At 45.3% G+C, this 18,366-nt stretch overlaps 1 protein-coding gene across 2 annotated transcripts in view; it reads left to right on the top strand.

Moving 5' to 3' along the window:
• The window catches only part of dnajc17 (DnaJ (Hsp40) homolog, subfamily C, member 17), a 130,796-nt gene extending 114,967 nt beyond the window's left edge, over positions 1-15,829 (top strand). For both annotated transcript variants that reach the window (XM_063053125.1, XM_063053119.1), the window contains one exon: positions 15,694-15,829. In XM_063053125.1, the coding sequence (XP_062909195.1) occupies positions 15,694-15,801 (108 nt within the window). In that variant the 3' untranslated portion in view covers positions 15,802-15,829. The remainder of the gene's footprint in view (positions 1-15,693) is intronic.
• Positions 15,830-18,366: the final 2,537 nt, after the last annotated feature.

Raw genomic sequence — 18,366 nt, 5'->3', positions numbered from 1 at the left:
GTCACATCAACAACCTCACACTCAACATCAGCAAGCCCAAGGAATTAATTGTGGGCTCGAGAAAGGGGAACTCAGGGCAATATGCACTGGTCCTCATTAAGGGTCAGTGATGGAAATGGTGAGTGTCTTCAAATTCCTAGCTGTCAATATCTCAGAGGATCTATCCTGAGCCCAACACATTGATGCAATCATGAAGAAGGCACACCAGCAGTTTAACTTCATTAAGAGTTGAAGAGATTTGCTGTGTCACCAAAGACTCTTGCAAATTACTATAGATATAAAGTGGCGAGCATTCTGATTGCTTGCATTGTGGAGGCTCCAGTGTACAGGATTGCATTGACTGGCTGCAGAGGGTTGTAGATTTGGCCTGCTACGTCACAGACACAAACTTCCCCACCACCAAGGACATCTTCCAGAGATGGTGCCTGGAGAAAATGGCATCCATCATTAGTGACCCTCACCATTGAGACATGCCCCTCTTCTCATTACTACCATCAGGGAGGAGGTACAGGAGCCTCAAGAACAGCAATCAATGATTCAAAAACTGCTTCTTCCCGTCCATCTCATGAACCCAAGCAACACACATCAAAGTTGCTGGTGAACGCAGCAGGCCAGGCAGCATCTCTAGGAAGAGGTACAGTCAACGTTTCAGGCCGAGACCCTTCGTCAGGACGGTCTCGGCCTGAAACGTCGACTGTACCTCTTCCTAGAGATGCTGCCTGGCCTGCTGCATTCACCAGCAACTTTGATGTGTGTTGCTTGAATTTCCAGCATCTGCAGAATTCCTGTTGTTGCATCTCATGAACCCTTTCCTTTTGCACTATTTATTCTGTAATTTATAGTAATATTATGTACTTAATGCTACAAAACTTATGTTTAGAAAAATAGAGGGCTATTGGTAACCCTAGGTAATTTCTAAAGTAAGTACATGTTCGACATAGCATTGTGGGCTGAAGGGCCTGTATTGTGCTGTAGTTTTTCCATGTTTCTAAAATGAGGACGATTCTGGGAATGAAGGGGTTAACATACGAGGAGCATTTGGCAGCTTTGGGCCTGCACTGACTGGAATTTAGAAGAATGCATGAGGATCTCATTGAAACCTACCGAATGTTGAAAGGACTAGATAAGGTGAATGTAGAGAGTATGTGCATTCTGGTGGGGGTATCCAGAACTAGAGGGCATAGCCTCAAAATTGAGAGGTGACTTTTAGAACAGAAGTAAGAAGGAATTTTTTTGTTTTAGCCAAAGAGTGGTGAATCTGTGGAATGCTCTGCCATAGACTCTGGTGGAGGCCAATTTCGTGGGTATATATAAAGCAGAAGTTGATAGATTCCTCATTGGTCAGGGCATCAAGGGTATATGGTGAGAGGGCAGGTGTACTGGGTTGAATGGGTTCTGGGATCAGTCATAATGAAATGGCCGAGCAGACTGGATGGGCTGACTGGCCTAATCATGCTCCTATGTCTTATGGTCTTGTAGTCTTGTGTAGCAGGATGGGAAGAGGTTCATGTGCAGCATAAACACTGGCATGGTCAAGGTGGGCAGAATGGCCTGTTTTTCATCTTGGTCTCTGTTTAATTCTAACTAACATGAATCTATACATTCTACTTCATGACTGATAACAGTGTATGCTGATTAGGGGAAAACTCTATACACAGGTAACTTCTTCAGTCACTTCAACTCAAAAGCGTAGTGAATATATTGGCTTTCTTTCCACTGTCACTACTAGATATAATCTACATAGTCTCATTTCCTCATCCAGCAAATGTGATAGTGCATTTGCAACAGTGCAGCGGAGGGTTTAATCATACTTAAATGATTGAAACTCTCTCAGGCTTCTCTTGCAGTCATCAGAAGAGAACTGTAAAGTGTAGCCAAGCCACAGCCATGGGTCATGAGTTTGTACCCCCTTGTGCGTTCCTAATAGTGGCCATGCTGTCCTCACCTGCCGAGTGCTGGAGCACAGTGGTCATGTTGGGAATTGGACAAGCTCACTCTGCTCTGCTGACCAAGGTTACCATTACACTGCCACCAAGGTACAATTCAGCCATAAACATGATTGGGAGAAACATTGAAAGCACTGTTTAGGAGAGGCGATGATATCACATACGAGAATGCTACTGCTCACCAAAAGCAACTGAAACTCTTCACCCTTTCAGTTCTGTCTAGCTGGAAAACAGTTAATGACATACTGTTTCATATCAGCTTTATTGAATTATGCAGAGCTTCTTTGACAGTGAAATAAATTACCCTTTCCTTTGCTCCTTCACCATGTTTGTCTACCGTGCTTTCACACTTTGTCTCCTCCCTTCCTTGTTTTCTTCCCACACTTTTCTCATTCATTTCTGCTCTCTCTTGCACATTCACGTGTTCTTGTGGAACTCCATAACCCAATGGAATTTCTACAGTGACACTGACTAAGTTAGTTTGGTACTTTTAAACTTGGTGCTGATATTTATAGATTAGAGGCATTATTTTTTGTCAGGAATTAAAAACTCTGGGTGCACATCAGGAAATGAACGGATTAGAGGAGTGCCTAAACAACAAAGCGTACTGCAGTTCGTCTCCCTCATAAAATAACCTTATGATTCGAGAGGTAATGATAGATTTTTCTTTGTAGGTAACTAGCTGTGTACAGCAGAGCTTTGCCAGTTCCATATTTGCACATTCCAGAGTAGATTCAACACAAAGTCTCTGTAAGGTTCCTTGAAAAGCATTTCATGTTTCATGGTTTTGGACATTTCTATTGGCTCTATTATGGGCAGATGGCTTTTGAAAGATTGGTAGAAATAAAGGATTTTTAACTGTTAACCTCTGGCCCAGAGCCAAGCCATGTATGAACTGGGACTATCACTGTTTCACCTTGATTTATCTGGTTCACCAAACTTTTTCTTGCAACTCTACATTCTCTCTCATTCTTTCTTGCTAGTTTATTCGTATGCACTGGCACAAGGAATCTCAGTCTACTTTCACGTTTTCATAGAAACATAGAAAATAGGAGCAAGAGCAGGCTATTCAGTCCTTTGAGCCTGGTCTGTCTTTCAGTTCAATCATGGATGATCCTCTGTTTAGATCCATACTGCCAATCTTTCCTCATGCCTCCTGAAGACTTTTGTGTCAAAAAAAAAATCTGCTTACCACATTAAACATATTCATCAGCTTGGTCTCCACAGACTTCTACCACCCTCTGACTGAAGAAATTTTATCTCATTTGAGCGCTCAGTTTCTCACCCCCATATCCTGAGATTGTGATCATGTACTTTCCCCATCCACAAAACCCCCTAGCCATGGGAATTGTCATCCCAGCATCCAACCTAAAGAGCCTTGCTGGAAATTTGTACATCCTGATAAGATTCCTTTTTATCCTAAATTCTATTAAGTACATGCAAGTGAACCCAGTTGTTTCTCATACAACTGCTCTGGCATCTTCGTAATAAATATATTGAACCTTTGCTGCACTCCCTCTGTAGTAGGATAGATAGGCCAAAACTGCACACAGTACCCAAGGTTGTATACAACTGAAGCAAGACATCCTTGCTCCTGTACTCAAAACCTCTTGCAGTGAAGATCGACATACCCATTTACCACCTTAACTACTTGGTGAGTGCTGTGACACCCAGATCCTTGGTAAGCATTTATTTTCATAGCAAAGTGGAAAACTCCACATTGATACGTGTTATTCTGCATCTGCCATGTATGTGCGCAGTTCTTCATATTACCTAAATCTCACTGCATCCTCCACACAATCTTACCCAATTTCAAGTCATTGGCAGCTTAGAAATTTTACATTTGGTTTCCTCAAATAAATTCCTGATACATATTTTTCAAATGCCTGAGTGTGAGCATTCATCTCTTCAATATCCCACCGATAATCTTAGGATTTTCTCATTTATTTCTGTTGTTTGTTTTCCCTAGCTACTAATCAATTTTCCCCATGCCCCCACCCCCGCTGTGTGCTTTAATTTTGCATACTAATTACTTGTGTGTAACTTTATCAAAGGAGATTTGAAATCCAAGTTCCACACCAACAGGTTCTCTTTAATTTTGTCTACCAGTTACATCTTCAAAAAAAATCCACTATCAGCATTTAATGTGTCTCTTCAACTGAAACCTTCCCCTTTGCTTTCATTCCTAAAGATACAATTGATTAGCTGAACCATGATAGTTAGGGGCATGGATTAAAATCAATACAAATTATTAGTACAAATTGTCATGTTAGGCAAAGATCGCAAGATCCTACATCTACGGACTCCAGAGCCTGCTGGCCATGAAACTAGCAGGCATGAACCTCAGATTGCCTCTGCCATTGATCTCGCCGGCTCCAACACCTCAGGGCATATTCAAAACCCGGACTCCAGCAACGAGCATGGACACATTCAAAGTGATTGCGCAACCATCAACTGCGACTCCAGCCTTGAACTCCAGGCCGGGTCTTTATGTGCTGCTGTTGTGACTCCCGTCTCCCCTTCCCCCACCAATACTCTGCAATCCCATCTCCTTCAGATCCCATCATCAGCTCCTGGGTCCTCAGAGGCTCCATCTTTCTCTCACCCCAACCCTCCACTCTCCATTGACAGCCCCAGCCTGCCTCCTCCCCCCTCTGATCCCAGCTCTCATCCGTGCCGGGTCTTTACCATCCCCTCCGACCTTCAACTGTCTGAGGCAGAGCGCTCTGTCCTCAGTAAGGGCCTCACCTTTGTCCCCCTTCGCCCACACCTCAGTGAGTTCCGCATTCGCCATGATGCGGAACTCTTCTTCCGCCGTCTCCGAGCCTGCTTCTTCGGCAAGGACTCTTCCACCCCCACCGATGACCCCTTCTCCCGTCTTCAACCCTCCTCTTCTTCATGGACACCCCGCTCTGGTCTTCTGCCTGCTCTGGATCTCTTTATCGCTAACTGCCGACGGGACATCAACCGTCTCGACTTCACCGCACCTTGTCCCCATCCCAACCTCACTCCTTCAGAACGCTCTGCTCTCCACTCCCTCCGCACTAATCCTAACCTTATTATTAAACCCGCCGATAAGGGGGGTGCTGTTGTAGTCTGGCGCATTGACCTCTACCTTGCCGAGGCATAGCGACAACTCGCGGATACCTCCTCTTATTTACCCCTCGATCGTGACCCCACTAAGGAGCACCAGGCCATTGTCTCCCACACCATCACCGACTTTATCCACTCAGGGGATCTCCCATCCACTGCTACCAACCTTATAGTTCCCACACCTCGCACTTCCCGTTTCTACCTCCTACCCAAGATCCACAAACCTGCCTGTCCTGGCAGACGTATTGTCTCAGCTTGCTCCTGCCCCACCGAACTCGTTTCTGCATACCTCGACACTGTTTTATCCCCCCTTGTTCAATCCCTTCCTACCTATGTTCGTGACACTTCTCACGCTCTTAAACTTCTCGATGATTTTAAGTTCCCTGGCCCCCACCGCTTTATTTTCACCATGGATGTCCAGTCCCTATATACTTCCGTCCCGCATCAGGAAGGTCTCAAAGCTCTCCGCTTCTTTTTGGATTTCAGACCTAATCAGTTCCCCTCTACCACCACTCTGCTCCGTCTAGCGGAATTAGCCCTTACTCTTAATAATTTCTCCTTTGGCTCCTCCCACTTCCTCCAAACTAAAGGTGTAGCTATGGGCACCCGTATGGGTCCTAGCTATGCCTGCCTTTTTGTTGGGTTTGTGGAACAATCTATGTTCCGTGCCTATTCTGGTATCTGTCCCCCACTTTTCCTTCGCTACTTCAGCGACTGCATTGGCGCTGCTTCCTGCACGCATGCAGAGCTCGTTGACTTTATTAACTTTGCCTCCAACTTTCACCCTGCCCTCAAGTTTACCTGGTCCATTTCCGACACCTCCCTCCCCTTTCTCGATCTTTCTGTCTCTGTCTCTGGAGATAGCTTATCCACTGATGTCTACTATAAGCCTACTGACTCTCACAGCTATCTAGACACTTCTCACCCTGTCTCTTGCAAAAACGCCATCCCCTTCTCGCAATTCCTCCGTCTCCGCCGCATCTGCTCTCAGGATGAGGCTTATCATTCTAGGACGAGGGAGATGTCTTCTTTTTTTAAAGAAAGGGGCTTCCCTTCCTCCACTATCAACTCTGCTCTTAAACGCATCTCCCCCATTTCACATACATCTGCTCTCACTCCATCCTCCTGCCACCCCACTAGGAATAGGGTTCCCCTGGTCCTCTCCTACCACCCCACCAGCCTCTGGGTCCAACATATTATTCTCCGTAACTTCCGCCACCTCCAACGGGATTCACCACTAAGCACATCTTTCCCTCCCCCCGCCCCCCCCTGCATTCCGCAGGGATCGCTCCCTACGCAACTCCCTTGTCCATTCGTCCCCCCCCCATCCCTCCCCACTGATGTCCCTCCTGGCACTTATCCGTGTAAGCGGAACAAGTGCTACACATGCCCTTACACTTCCTCCCTTACCACCATTCAGGGCCCCAAACAGTCCTTCCAGGTGAGGCAACACTTCACCTGTGAGTCGGCTGGGGTGATATACTGCGTCCGGTGCTCCCGATGTGGCCTTTTATATATTGGCGAGACCCGACGCAGACTTGGAGACCACTTTGCTGAACACCTACGCTCTGTCCGCCAGAGAAAGCAGGATCTCCCAGTGGCCACACATTTTAATTCCACATCCCATTCCCATTCTGACATGTCTATCCACGGCCTCCTCTACTGTAAAGATGAAGCCACACTCAAGTTGGAGGAACAACACCTTATATTCCGTCTGGGTAGCTTCCAACCTGATGGCATGAACATCGACTTCTCTAACTTCCGCTAATGCCCCACCTCCCCCTCGTACCCCATCTGTTACTCATTTTTATGCACACATTCTTTCTCTCACTCTCCTTTTTCTCCCTCTGTCCCTCTGAATATACCCCTTGCCCATCCTCTGGGCCCCCCCCCCGCCCTGTCTTTCTTCCTGGACCTCCTGTCCCATAATTCTCTCGTATCCCTTTTGCCTATCACCTGTCCAGCTCTTGGCTCCATCCCTCCCCCTCCTGTCTTCTCCTATCATTTTGGATCTCCCCCTCCCCCTCCAATTTTCAAATCCCTTACTCACTCTTCCTTCAGTTAGTCCTGACGAAGGGTCTCGGCCTGAAATGTCGACTGCACCTCTTCCTAGAGATGCTGCCTGGCCTGCTGCGTTCACCAGCAACTTTGATGTGTGTTGCTTGAATTTCCAGCATCTGCAGAATTCCTGTTGTTTACAAATTATTAGCATAGTTTTACTGCATTGTCAAGTCATTTCTGAGCACTGACTGGAGCTATGGTTTAGCCCAAGTATATAGAATTGCATAAGTAATTTAGCAGGTTAGCCCCTATGTTTTTGATGCTCTATACTCTTCAACATTCCCTCTAATTTTTCTTTAACAACTGCACGGACCAACCAACCATTGCTCTCAGCAGAAAATTTTTACACGGGCTGAAAATTGTGCAACATTTTAAAAGTTCTCTTTTGTGATGTGTATAATATGAATATTTAGAATGGAAATTGAAAAAACACATACTTTTGATTTTATTTATTAATAAAGGGTATAATGAAATACAGTATAAGGAAAATCGTCATATTTTTAAACTTAGTGGGCTGGCATTTATTAACAATGAGCCACTGACTTGTATTCTGTGTTTATTGTTACAATTTTGTAACAATGTTGTAACTTAAAACACTAACAATGTTCATGCAATGAAGCTCTAAAATTTTTCGAAGAAAAGTTTGTGCTACATTTATCATTTGGAAAATATGAATTATGACCACAAACACCTAATTAATTACGAGGTACTTCACAATTATATTAACATAGATTTCAAATTTATAGTCGCATCATTTGAAAAGTATATCAACATTATATAAAAGAAAATCCCAGCTGCACAGCAACAAAAGCCACGTGCATTGGAGCTTTCCAGTTACTATGTGGCGCAGCTTAGAGAGAACAATGATGCTCCTAAAATGATACGATAAAAAGGGAAAGGTACGTTATATCCGGAGTTTCTCCAGTTAGCGGACGATTTCCCTCCACACCTCTCTGACGTAGTGGGGAACCGCGTACGAGGCAAGTTACAGCAGTAGTTTATAGAACATAGAATAGTACAGCACAGTACAGGCCCTTCGGCCCACAGTGTTGTGCCGACTCTCAAACCCTGCCTCCCATATAACCCCCACCTTAAATTCCTCCTGTTACGTACCCCGTAACTGGGTTGCCAAACCAGCAGAAATGGATCACTCAGTTGGAGTCTGGATTACTAGAACTAAGAAAGTTTTATTAAAGAAACAAGCAACACAGTAATCGAAAGGATAATAGATGCAACAGTTCAGCAATGATAAACACACATGTGCACAGAATTAAGATAACAGCATCAATCAAGCTCTATCGTTGTCTAGGGGTAAATGACCAAATTTCAAAGTGACCCAAGAGTTCAGTCCAATTTAGTTCAGTTCGCAGTAATCGTTGCCATGGCGATGGACAACGTGGGGGGAGAGAGAGAGAGAGAACGGGAACGACTGATCATTCAGAAACGGCTTCACTCACAGACCGGCGAGATTGCTCGCAAGCAACTTTTGGGCAGGTCCTTGGTGATGTCACCTGAGGTCACCGACTGTGACCCCTCCTCCAGATGCGGTCGATCCTCTGCAGTGAACCCGGCACCCAGGCAAGGGCGGACACACACCGGGTTCCCGCTGATCGTACCTTTCCACCCTGTGCGTTGTCCGGTACTCCCACTGACTCGTGAGAGGCGCACCGCTTCCAGGGTCTCGTTACCTCGGGTGGCGTGTGTGTCCTGCCTTAGCGAACCTGTCCCTTTTTATCCCCCTGCTGGGGTATCGCCTGTCCATCACTTCAAACAGTTCAGGGTTCAAAGGGGGAGCCGCTCCAGACAGCTCTCTACACATCCCCAGGTGCTGTTTCATTGTGTCCCTTATCTCTCTCTTGAAGACAGGTGGCAGACCCACTGCTGATCACACAGGACAGCTAACATCTTATCTATGTGTATTCTCGTCACACTTCCCCCCTCCGCCCCTTTTAAGGATTTTTACCGGGAGGTAAAAATTACAAACATGAATACATTATTTGATACACGCACAAATATACATCTTTATCAGCTATTTGGCTAACACAGCGAGTTTGAAGTTGTCAACACCTTGACAGACAGTCATCGCATTTTCTGTTCCTTTTACATGTGTTATTAATAATCCCTTAGACCAGGCTCTAACTCAGCAAACTTCATAGTGGCCAAAAACACTGATGAATTTCGATCAATGTAACCTCTCATTTGGTTTTGTCCCGGACCACAATAACAAGGGTCGTCCCATTCCGACTCAGTTTTCTCTCGCAAGGGCTTAGTAGGAGGGGGGAGGGATATTGACCGCAGAGTTATTGCAAAACTTCCTACAGTACCCCACCATCTCCAAGAGCCTTCTGAGGGCCCTCTTGTCTGTCGATGTTGGGAGGTCAGCGATAGCCTGCACTGTAGTTTGCATCGCTGCCAGCTGCCCCTGTGTCACCACAATTCCCAGGTAAGTGACCCTCGTGTGGCCGAATTCATTTTTTTCAAGGTTCACTATCAAGCTGGCTTCAGACAGCCGTATTAAATTGCCAATACACACCTCTGTGTTCATCAGCCCTTTAGTCACTGAATTACTCATTATATATGGATGTTGTTTGCTAGGCTGGCCTATTGTAACAGACATCACCCAACGTCCCAGTTCTTTGCATTGCCTCGGGACAATCAAACACACGGGTGCGAGTCGTTTAATTACTTCTTCTAAAGATTCGCTTTGTTCGGGAATTAAGGGAGAGACCTTATCAGTAGACCTGGCCAAAACAATAGCCTTCTCCCATCTGATCGATCCCATACTAATCTTTTCAAAATGGTTTCTTCCTCTTATCAGGGGGCCCCGAGCTTCATTGATTTCCATGCTAACACCGACTAGGTTTGTTAGCGTATCAAAAGCCGGTGACCGTCTCAGTTCGCATCGGTCATGATCAATAACATTCTTCCCCCTGGGCAGCCAGTAAACCTCTTTCATGATTCCACCAACTGTTTCCTCCAGCACCGCAAAATGTCCACCGGGGGGTACCTCGTGGGCCATGTTAAGAACCTCATCCCCATAACTCTTTTGCACCACCCCCCACTCCTCATCTGCGGGTACTGTACTTGATTTCCCTTTTTCCCGTAGCAATTCGTCCTCCACACAATAGCCTACTAGTTCCCTTGTTAAAGCTGTGTCAGAGAGAGCTGTCTCTGCCGAAATCATCAGCCCCTCGTCTCGCTCCTGCGTCTGCACAAATTCTTTCCTGGCTACTGCTACATCTGTCCCAGCTCCCTCACTGCCTCTTGTTTCATTTCGTTCCGTCTTTTCACTTTCTATTTCCCCCCCCCGTACAGGGTGGGCAGAAACGTTTCAGCTAACTTTATGTCGGCCTCTGCAGCTTTTCTCGCCATCCGCCGAGTTACTGCGCAAACGGGATAAACCTGCGAGTCCACGGGCGGGGCCTCCATGCTGGCAGGCTGACTTGTCAGCCTCACGGCGGGGAACACAATTCCTCCCGCGAGGTCATTTCCGAGCAAGACTTCCACGTCTTTCATCGTTAACTCGGACCTCACCCCGATCGTGACTAGTCCAGAGACCAGGTTGCTTTGTAGGTGTATCTGGTGCAAAGGGACTGACTCTGTCCCTTCCCCAACACCTTTGACCTCTACCTTCCCGGTCTGGGTCTCTGAGCTAAACTCTAATACACTCTTCAGTATTAGTGACTGACACGTTCCCGTGTCTCTCCAGATCCGCACTGGAACTGGTTTTAACCCCTCCTTCACTGACACCAATCCGGCCGAGATAAACCTCTCGCGCCCTTCCTGGACTTTTTCCAGACCTGTCCTTCCCTAGCGGTTCGCTTAACAGATCGATACAGCCATCAAAATCGCTGTTCTTCCTTTTCCCGTCTCCTTCTTTGGGGCAAAGCACCTGGACGCAAAGTGTCCGGCTTTCCCACAATTATAACAGATGACCCCAGGAGACTTCCTACCAGACTGCTCCCGGTCTACCTTATCCTTTTCACTCGTCCCCGGCTTACTTTCTGACTTTTCCGGCGGACTCTCCCCGCCGTCCTGACTACCCTTCTGATAGCCTTTACTCGGGGCAAACTTCATTTTATGCGTCAACGCATACTCATCCGCTAACTTAGCAGTTGCGGCTAACGTGGCTGCCTCTTTCTCATCGAGGTAGGGTCTCATACCCTCAGGGACACAACCCTTAAACTGCTCAATCAGGATCAGCTGTAGCAGTCTGTCATAATCCCCCTCTACCCCCTTCGAGGCGCACCAACGCTCACAATCTGTCTGCTTCTCACGGGCAAACTCCAAATACGTGCGGTCCCACTGCTTCCTCGCATTCCGGAACCTCTGCCGGTATGCCTCCAGGACCAACTCATAAATCCTGAGGATGGCCTCTTTCACCACCTCATACCTCTGGGCATCTTCCGCGGACAAAGCGGAGTAAGCTTCTTGGGCTTTCCCTTTCAGTACACTCTGAAGTAACACAGCCCACTTATCCCTCGGCCATTCCTGACTTATAGCCACTTTTTCGAAGTGGAGAAAGTACCGATCCACGTCGGTATCGTCAGATGGGGGAACCAGCCTAACCTCCTGGGTCGCCCGGAACCCTCCACCTTGGTTCGGCACGAGCCCCTGCTCGGCCCTTATCTTTAACTTCTCCAGCTCAAATTCCCTTTCCCTCTGTTTCTCCTCTCTCTCCAACTGTCTGTCCCTCTCTTTCTCTTCTCTCTCCAACTGTCTTTCTCTTTCTTGCCTTTCTAACTCTCTCTCCTTCTCTTCGTGTTCTAACTGCCGTACCCGGAACTCGTGCTCGAGTCTCAGTTTTTCAAGCTGTACCTGTACCGCGTCTCCAGCAGGTTTTTCAATAGACACCACCCCCAGCTCACCTTGGGGAAACACACCTTTAGATACATAGTGCTCTACAATAGCTCTGTGTATCTCCTCTCTCCTCATTGTCGACTTCACCTTAGCAAGATTCAACCGTTTGGCCACAGCTATCTATTCCGATTTCCTGGCATCCTCTAATGCCTCCAAGGTCGGCGCCTTTATAAATTCCTCAGCCTCCATTTCTGCTGTTTGTCTTTTCTTTCTTTCGGGCATTCAAAATCGCGGACAAGAACCCCACTTATGTTACGTACCCCGTAACTGGGTTGCCAAACCAGCAGAAATGGATCACTCAGTTGGAGTCTGGATTACTAGAACTAAGAAAGTTTTATTAAAGAAACAAGCAACACAGTAATCGAAAGGATAATAGATGCAACAGTTCAGCAATGATAAACACACATGTGCACAGAATTAAGATAACAGCATCAATCAAGCTCTATCATTGTCTAGGGGTAAATGATCAAATTTCAAAGTGACCCAAGAGTTCAGTCCAATTTAGTTCAGTTCGCAGTAATCGTTGCCATGGATGGACAACGTGGGGGAAGAGAGAGATAGAACAGGAACAACTGATCATTCAGAACGGCTTCACTCACAGACCGACGATAATTGCTCACAAGCAACTTTTGGGCGGGTCCTTGGTGATGTCACCTGAGGTCACCGACTGTGACCCCTCCTCCAGATGCGGTCGATCCTCTGCAGTGAACCCGGCACCCAGGCAAGGGCGGACACACACCGGGTTCCCGCTGATCGTACCTTTCCACCCTGTGCGTTGTCTGGTACTTCCCACCGACTCGTGAGAGGCGCACCGCTTCCAGAGTCTCGTTACCTCGGGTGGCGTGTGTGTCCTGCCTTAGCGAACCGGCCCCTTTTTATCCCCCTGCTGGGGTATCACCTGTCCATCACTTCAAACAGTTCAGGGTTCAAAGGGGGAGCCGCTCCAGACAGCTCTCTACACATTTCCAGGTGCTGTTTCATTGTGTCCCTTACCTCTCTCTTGAAGACAGGTGGCAGACCCACTGCTGATCACACAGGACAGCTAACATCTTATCTATGTGTATTCTCGTCACACTCCATATACCTGTCTAGTAGTCTCTTAAATTTCACTAGTGTATCTGCCTCCACCGCTGACTCAGGCAGTGCACTCCACGCACCAACCACTCTCTGAGTAAAACACCTTCCTCTAATATCCCCCTTGAACTTCCCACCCCTTACCTTAAAGCCATGTCCTTTTGTATTGAGCAGTGGTGCCCTGGGGAAGAGGCTCTGGCTGTCCACTCTATCTATACTTCATAATATCGTGTATACCTATCCATTCTATCTATTCCCCTTAATATCTTGTATTGCCATTGCCTTCTGCCGGGTGAGTTTCCAAAGAGATCACCAGCTTGTAACCCAGCACGGATGGAATTGATGCAAAGGAGCTGACTGGATTTGAACTCAGGACCTTTCATCCCGAAGTCCGGCACTGATGCCACTACGCCACCAGCTGGGTCACTTCAGCTCATGGATGGTTTGATAGAGCGGTGTTTATTATTATTTTAACTGTTGTATATCAGAGAAAACATTATTCAGAGTGGTCAAGGTAATTACTATTGGTCATATCTGACAGGACAGATATCAAGCACATCTGGTGTTAAATGTAATATACTTACGTGGTTGTAAATAAACAGTATTATCTAATTAGAATGCTGTTAATGAAGGTACTTTGTGAATCAGCTTGATGTGAAGATTATTATCATGTATTTGACTAGAGCAGCTTAGAAACAACACTGTTTAGTAAATATGCAAGGATCTAATATTTTGGTTTATACCAGTTGGAAAATACATCACTGCAGAACGTTAGTCAGTCCATTTAGCTGCCGTGCGTAGATCTAAGTATGGTTGTTTATTTTGTAATGGGCCCAAAGTAAGGACCTAAATTGAAATTGTTCTGATCCCCAATTTACTGCATGGAGCTTTTTACAGATTTCTATATTTTAACCTTTTACAAAGAATATAGATATTCAACAGGGCAAGAGGACAGAATCCAGTCCTGCTGAAGGGTCTCAACCAGAAACATCAACTGTGTATTTCTCTCTACAAATGCTTCCTGACCCACTGATTTCCTCCAGCAGTTTCTTGCTATTTTTATTGGTAGTTGAAGTTGCTACTTAATGTAGGATTAGGTTCAGTCAGGTAAAGGAGGGTTGTGGTGATGGGCACCTCTTGGTCCTCCGCTCAAGGAAGAAGCAAATGACCCTAAGGCCATCCTGGTGTGGGATTGTTCTGTAGAAGGCTTATACCTCCATGATGAAAAGCTGGAACGGTGGAATATTGTTGGTGGGGGGTGTGGTTGTTGGGAGACCTGCCACAGTGATGGAAGAAGAGGCTATGGGTAGAGTCAAGATGGGAATAATCAAGCTGTATAGGACAAACCAGGTGAAAAAATGTATTTACCAGAAGACAGGTAGAATTGGGTGGTGTGTTGTTGGGGACTTTGGAGGCCAGATCTCATCACCAAATGAAGTCAGTGACTGTGGTAGACCGGTGTCCTGTGGTGTGATCGTGGTCCAAAAGGGGAAAGAGGAGGTGTCTGAGCTGAGGTATAAGTCACCTCGCTAAACAAGTGTCACCTCCATCAGCAGCTTTGATCTCCGTGTTGATTAATTGAGTAAAGTGCTGTTAGTTCACAGGGAAGTGGGTTAGTGTAGATAACTTTTGATGCCATGTGTAAGTACAGAGGGGGTAGGCAACCAGAGGGAGGGGTCCAGTTGGAAATTCCGGAGATGAGGAAAATGTTTTGCCAGAGACCTCAACCCATGCAGTGAACGGGATGGGCCTCAAAGATGGCAGAAGAAGAGCTCATTGTCATGTTGGGCTTGGAATTCACTGAAATGAGGGCACAGAGGAATGAAGCTGAGGACTGAACGTAGAGGGAGAGATCGGGGGTGATAGTGGAGGGACAAAAGAGAAATGAAAGGAAATTAATCAAGTGAGAAAGAATTCTATTTTGTGATCCTCTTTTTACAATTAAGGATCAATAACAAGATTAAGTTGGCAACTGAAAAAATATAAGATTAACTTACTGAAGTAGGACTTCATAAATACAAGAAATTATGCAGATACTGGAAATCCAAAGCAACACACACAAAATGCTGGAGAAACTCAGCAAGTCAGGCCCATTTAAGCAAATGAACAGTCGACATTTCGGGCCGAGTCCTGAAGAAGTGCCTTGGCCTGAAATGTCAACTGTTTATTTATTTCTATGGATGCTGCCTGACCTGCTGAGTTCCTGCAGTATTTTGTGTGTGTTGAAGTAGGACTTGTTGCGCAGCAGGTCATGTGGCAAACATCGGCAGAGGGGAGAAAAAAAAGTGTTAATGTTACAGGTTGATAACCTTGTGTTAAACTGGCCAGGTCTGATCTGAAATTGTTGCATTCAGTATTATGTCCTGAAGGCAAGCAAATGCTTAGCTGGAAGACAAAATATTGTTCCTCAGCCTTACGACAGGTTTGTTGAAACTGTTTAAAAGACGAAAGCAGAGTATTAATGTGAGAAGCAATTGGAAGTTTAAAGTCATCCTTACAAATTAAAAGTGGCACTCTGTAATCACCTAATCTCTTGGTTTCTCCAAAATAGAGAGCACCATATTGTTAGCACTGAATGCAACTAAACTAAATTGGCAGAATAGCACCATACTAATAGTGATTATACTCTTGGTACTGACAATATTTTTCTTTTACCCAGAACACTGCGCGGACAGAACGGGATTACGAGAGTCTTGTGATGATGCGGATGCGACAGGCAGCAGAAAGACAGCGTCTCATTGAAGAGCTTCAGAAAGATGATGACTGAACATGTCGTGGGACTGTATTTGCACTTTTTATTTTCACCATGCTGGAATAAACTGCTCTTTTTTTTTCTTTGGTCTTGACTTAGCATGTGTTAATGTTAGGGGGAAAAGATCATGTGTGCAGCTAGACAGTGTTCGGAGGAGATTGTAGGCCTCTGATTTCTCGTGCACAATTATTGCGCTCAGATCTAACCCCTCCGCAGCAAATTGCCCTTGTTTAACCTCCCTGATTGCTACCCATGTGGTTTTAAGCCAACCAAGAAATTTTAAATTTAAAAGGCAATAAGTGAAAAAGCACAAACACGAGAAAGTCTGCAGATGCTGGAAATCCAAAGCAACTTCCACAAAAGCATATTTAGTGTTACGGAAGTAATGGTCTCAGTAGTAATGTACTCAATACATTCACTGACACCACAGATAATAGATACTGCATATTGACCATCAAAATGGTATTATGGCTACCAGCTATAGATCATCATATATTTCAAATGACATTTTCAATATTAATTCCTTCACATTCTGTGAAACAAGGGGATTGGAGCACAAGTTTTGAGAGATTTCAGGGTTTTAGTGAGATCTTGTATGGAACAGTATTAGTTGTGTCTCTATTTCTGAAGATGTACTTGAATCTGTGCAGTGTGGGCTGATTCTAGAGGTAAGGAGACTGAGTAAGATGGCCACTATTGACTGGAGTACAGAAGAAGGGGAAGTGATCTCATTGGGAGGTAAAAAATTCTGAGAGGAATTGACAAAATGGACACCAAGAAGTTGTCTTCATCTTGAGTATCCAGAACCGGTGACAGGATAAAGCTTTCACTATTTCAGAATCAGAATCTGGTTCATTATCACTGGCATCTCGTGAGATTGTTGTTTTGCAGTAGCAGTACAAAAATTACTACAAGTTGTAAAAATAAATAGTGCAAAGGATGAATAATGAGATGGTGTTTGAGGCTCATTCAAAAATCTGATCACAGAGAGGAAGAAGCTGTTCTTAGACCATTGAACATTGGTCCTCAGACTCCCATACCTCCTCCCTGGCTGTAGTAATATGAAGGGGGCATGTCTGAAATGGTGAGGGTCTTCGATGCTGGGGTGAATTGTACCCATGATGGAGCTGGCTGACTATTCAACCCACTGCAGCTTCTTGAGATCCTGGTCATCAGAGGCTCCACACCAGGCTGTGATGCCACCAGTCAGAATGCTCGCCACCATGTACCTGTAGAAATGTGCAAGAGTCTTTGGTAACGGCCCAAATCTCCTCCATCTCCTAATGAAGTAAAGCTGCTGGCTATATGTGTGATCCCCACAGGACTGCGATGAGGTGAAATTTCTTTAAACATCAGTTGTAATGTAAAACCTAGGAATCCTATTTCCAAGGGCTGGATCAAGACACGAAGGAAATAGCTGGATATCGGGATCAGATAGGAAAGTAGACAAATTATGATGTTATTGACTTGGTTACTGGTGGAGCAGGCGTTGTCTAAACTCTTATCTACTTAAAGCCATCCATATTTTCCAACATGAGTGACAAAGAGAAACTGCTGTTACTGACTCTACTCTACAATAACTTCCAACTGGTGTACCAGTAAGATCAAACATGACACAAACCTGACCTTGGCAAACAGTTTTCACATCACTATTGACTTCATCTTTGCGCCTCTATGGAAATTAGTATGAGCTTTATTTAAGCATGTCATTATTTTGCCCCCTTTTATATGAAATTTGAATTGGGCTTGTAGATCTGATTTGTAGATGCTTAGATCAAATGACAAAAGGATGGACGACACAGGTAGGTAAATCATTTATTAGACAATCACTTAAGTGCCATTATTCCAATGTGAAATTGGACAGTGAAGGTCAGTAGAAAAGCAAAAACACAACTCTCGTTATCACATTTGAAAATGTCTCAAGTAATTATTTTGAAATGCATTGGTTATTACTTACATTGTATTTAAGGAATTAAAGGCATCAGCATAATCTGTTCCTCTCCCACACTCCATCACTTACTACATTCCCACTGTGGCTTGTGAGTAGGTGTGGAAACTTTTGTATTTTTTTGCTGTCCATGTCAGAGAGCAAGGTACTGAGTCACAGTACCAATTGTCCTTCTCTCTAGTGAGCCACTGGCAAATAAAATCAATGTAAGACTGGTCAGAGACTAGGCTTTGTTAATGAACTAAACATCACATTCCAATAGTATGGTTGAATGTTAGGGTGCAATTATTACTGTACCACAATTTTCAAAATAAATAGTCCCCTGCACAATGGTGTGGTGCAGGTATGTTAATTGTGCCTTTCAGTGCATTAAGAACTAATGAGATGCCTTGTCCTGAGTTAGCTGATCTACCATTGATTGTGTTCAGAAGGGTGAGGGTGCAGGGAAAGAAATCAACCCCAAGCTCTGCTCCCACTCACAAACCAGTGTTCCATATGCAGGTGTATTGGAGGATGAGGAGGCAGTGCTGATTCTTCTCAATATGTCATCAAGAATCACTGCTGAGGTTTGGGGAAGGGTAAGATTGCTCCCCCCACCCAATAGGACAGAACAACTGACAGTTAGGAGGGGA

This window comes from Mobula hypostoma, chromosome 1 (genome assembly GCF_963921235.1).
Source record: "Mobula hypostoma chromosome 1, sMobHyp1.1, whole genome shotgun sequence".
Taxonomy (NCBI): domain Eukaryota; kingdom Metazoa; phylum Chordata; class Chondrichthyes; order Myliobatiformes; family Myliobatidae; genus Mobula; species Mobula hypostoma.
The sequence above is the reverse complement of the archived record's forward strand: the minus strand, read 5'-3'. Positions and strand labels throughout refer to the sequence as shown.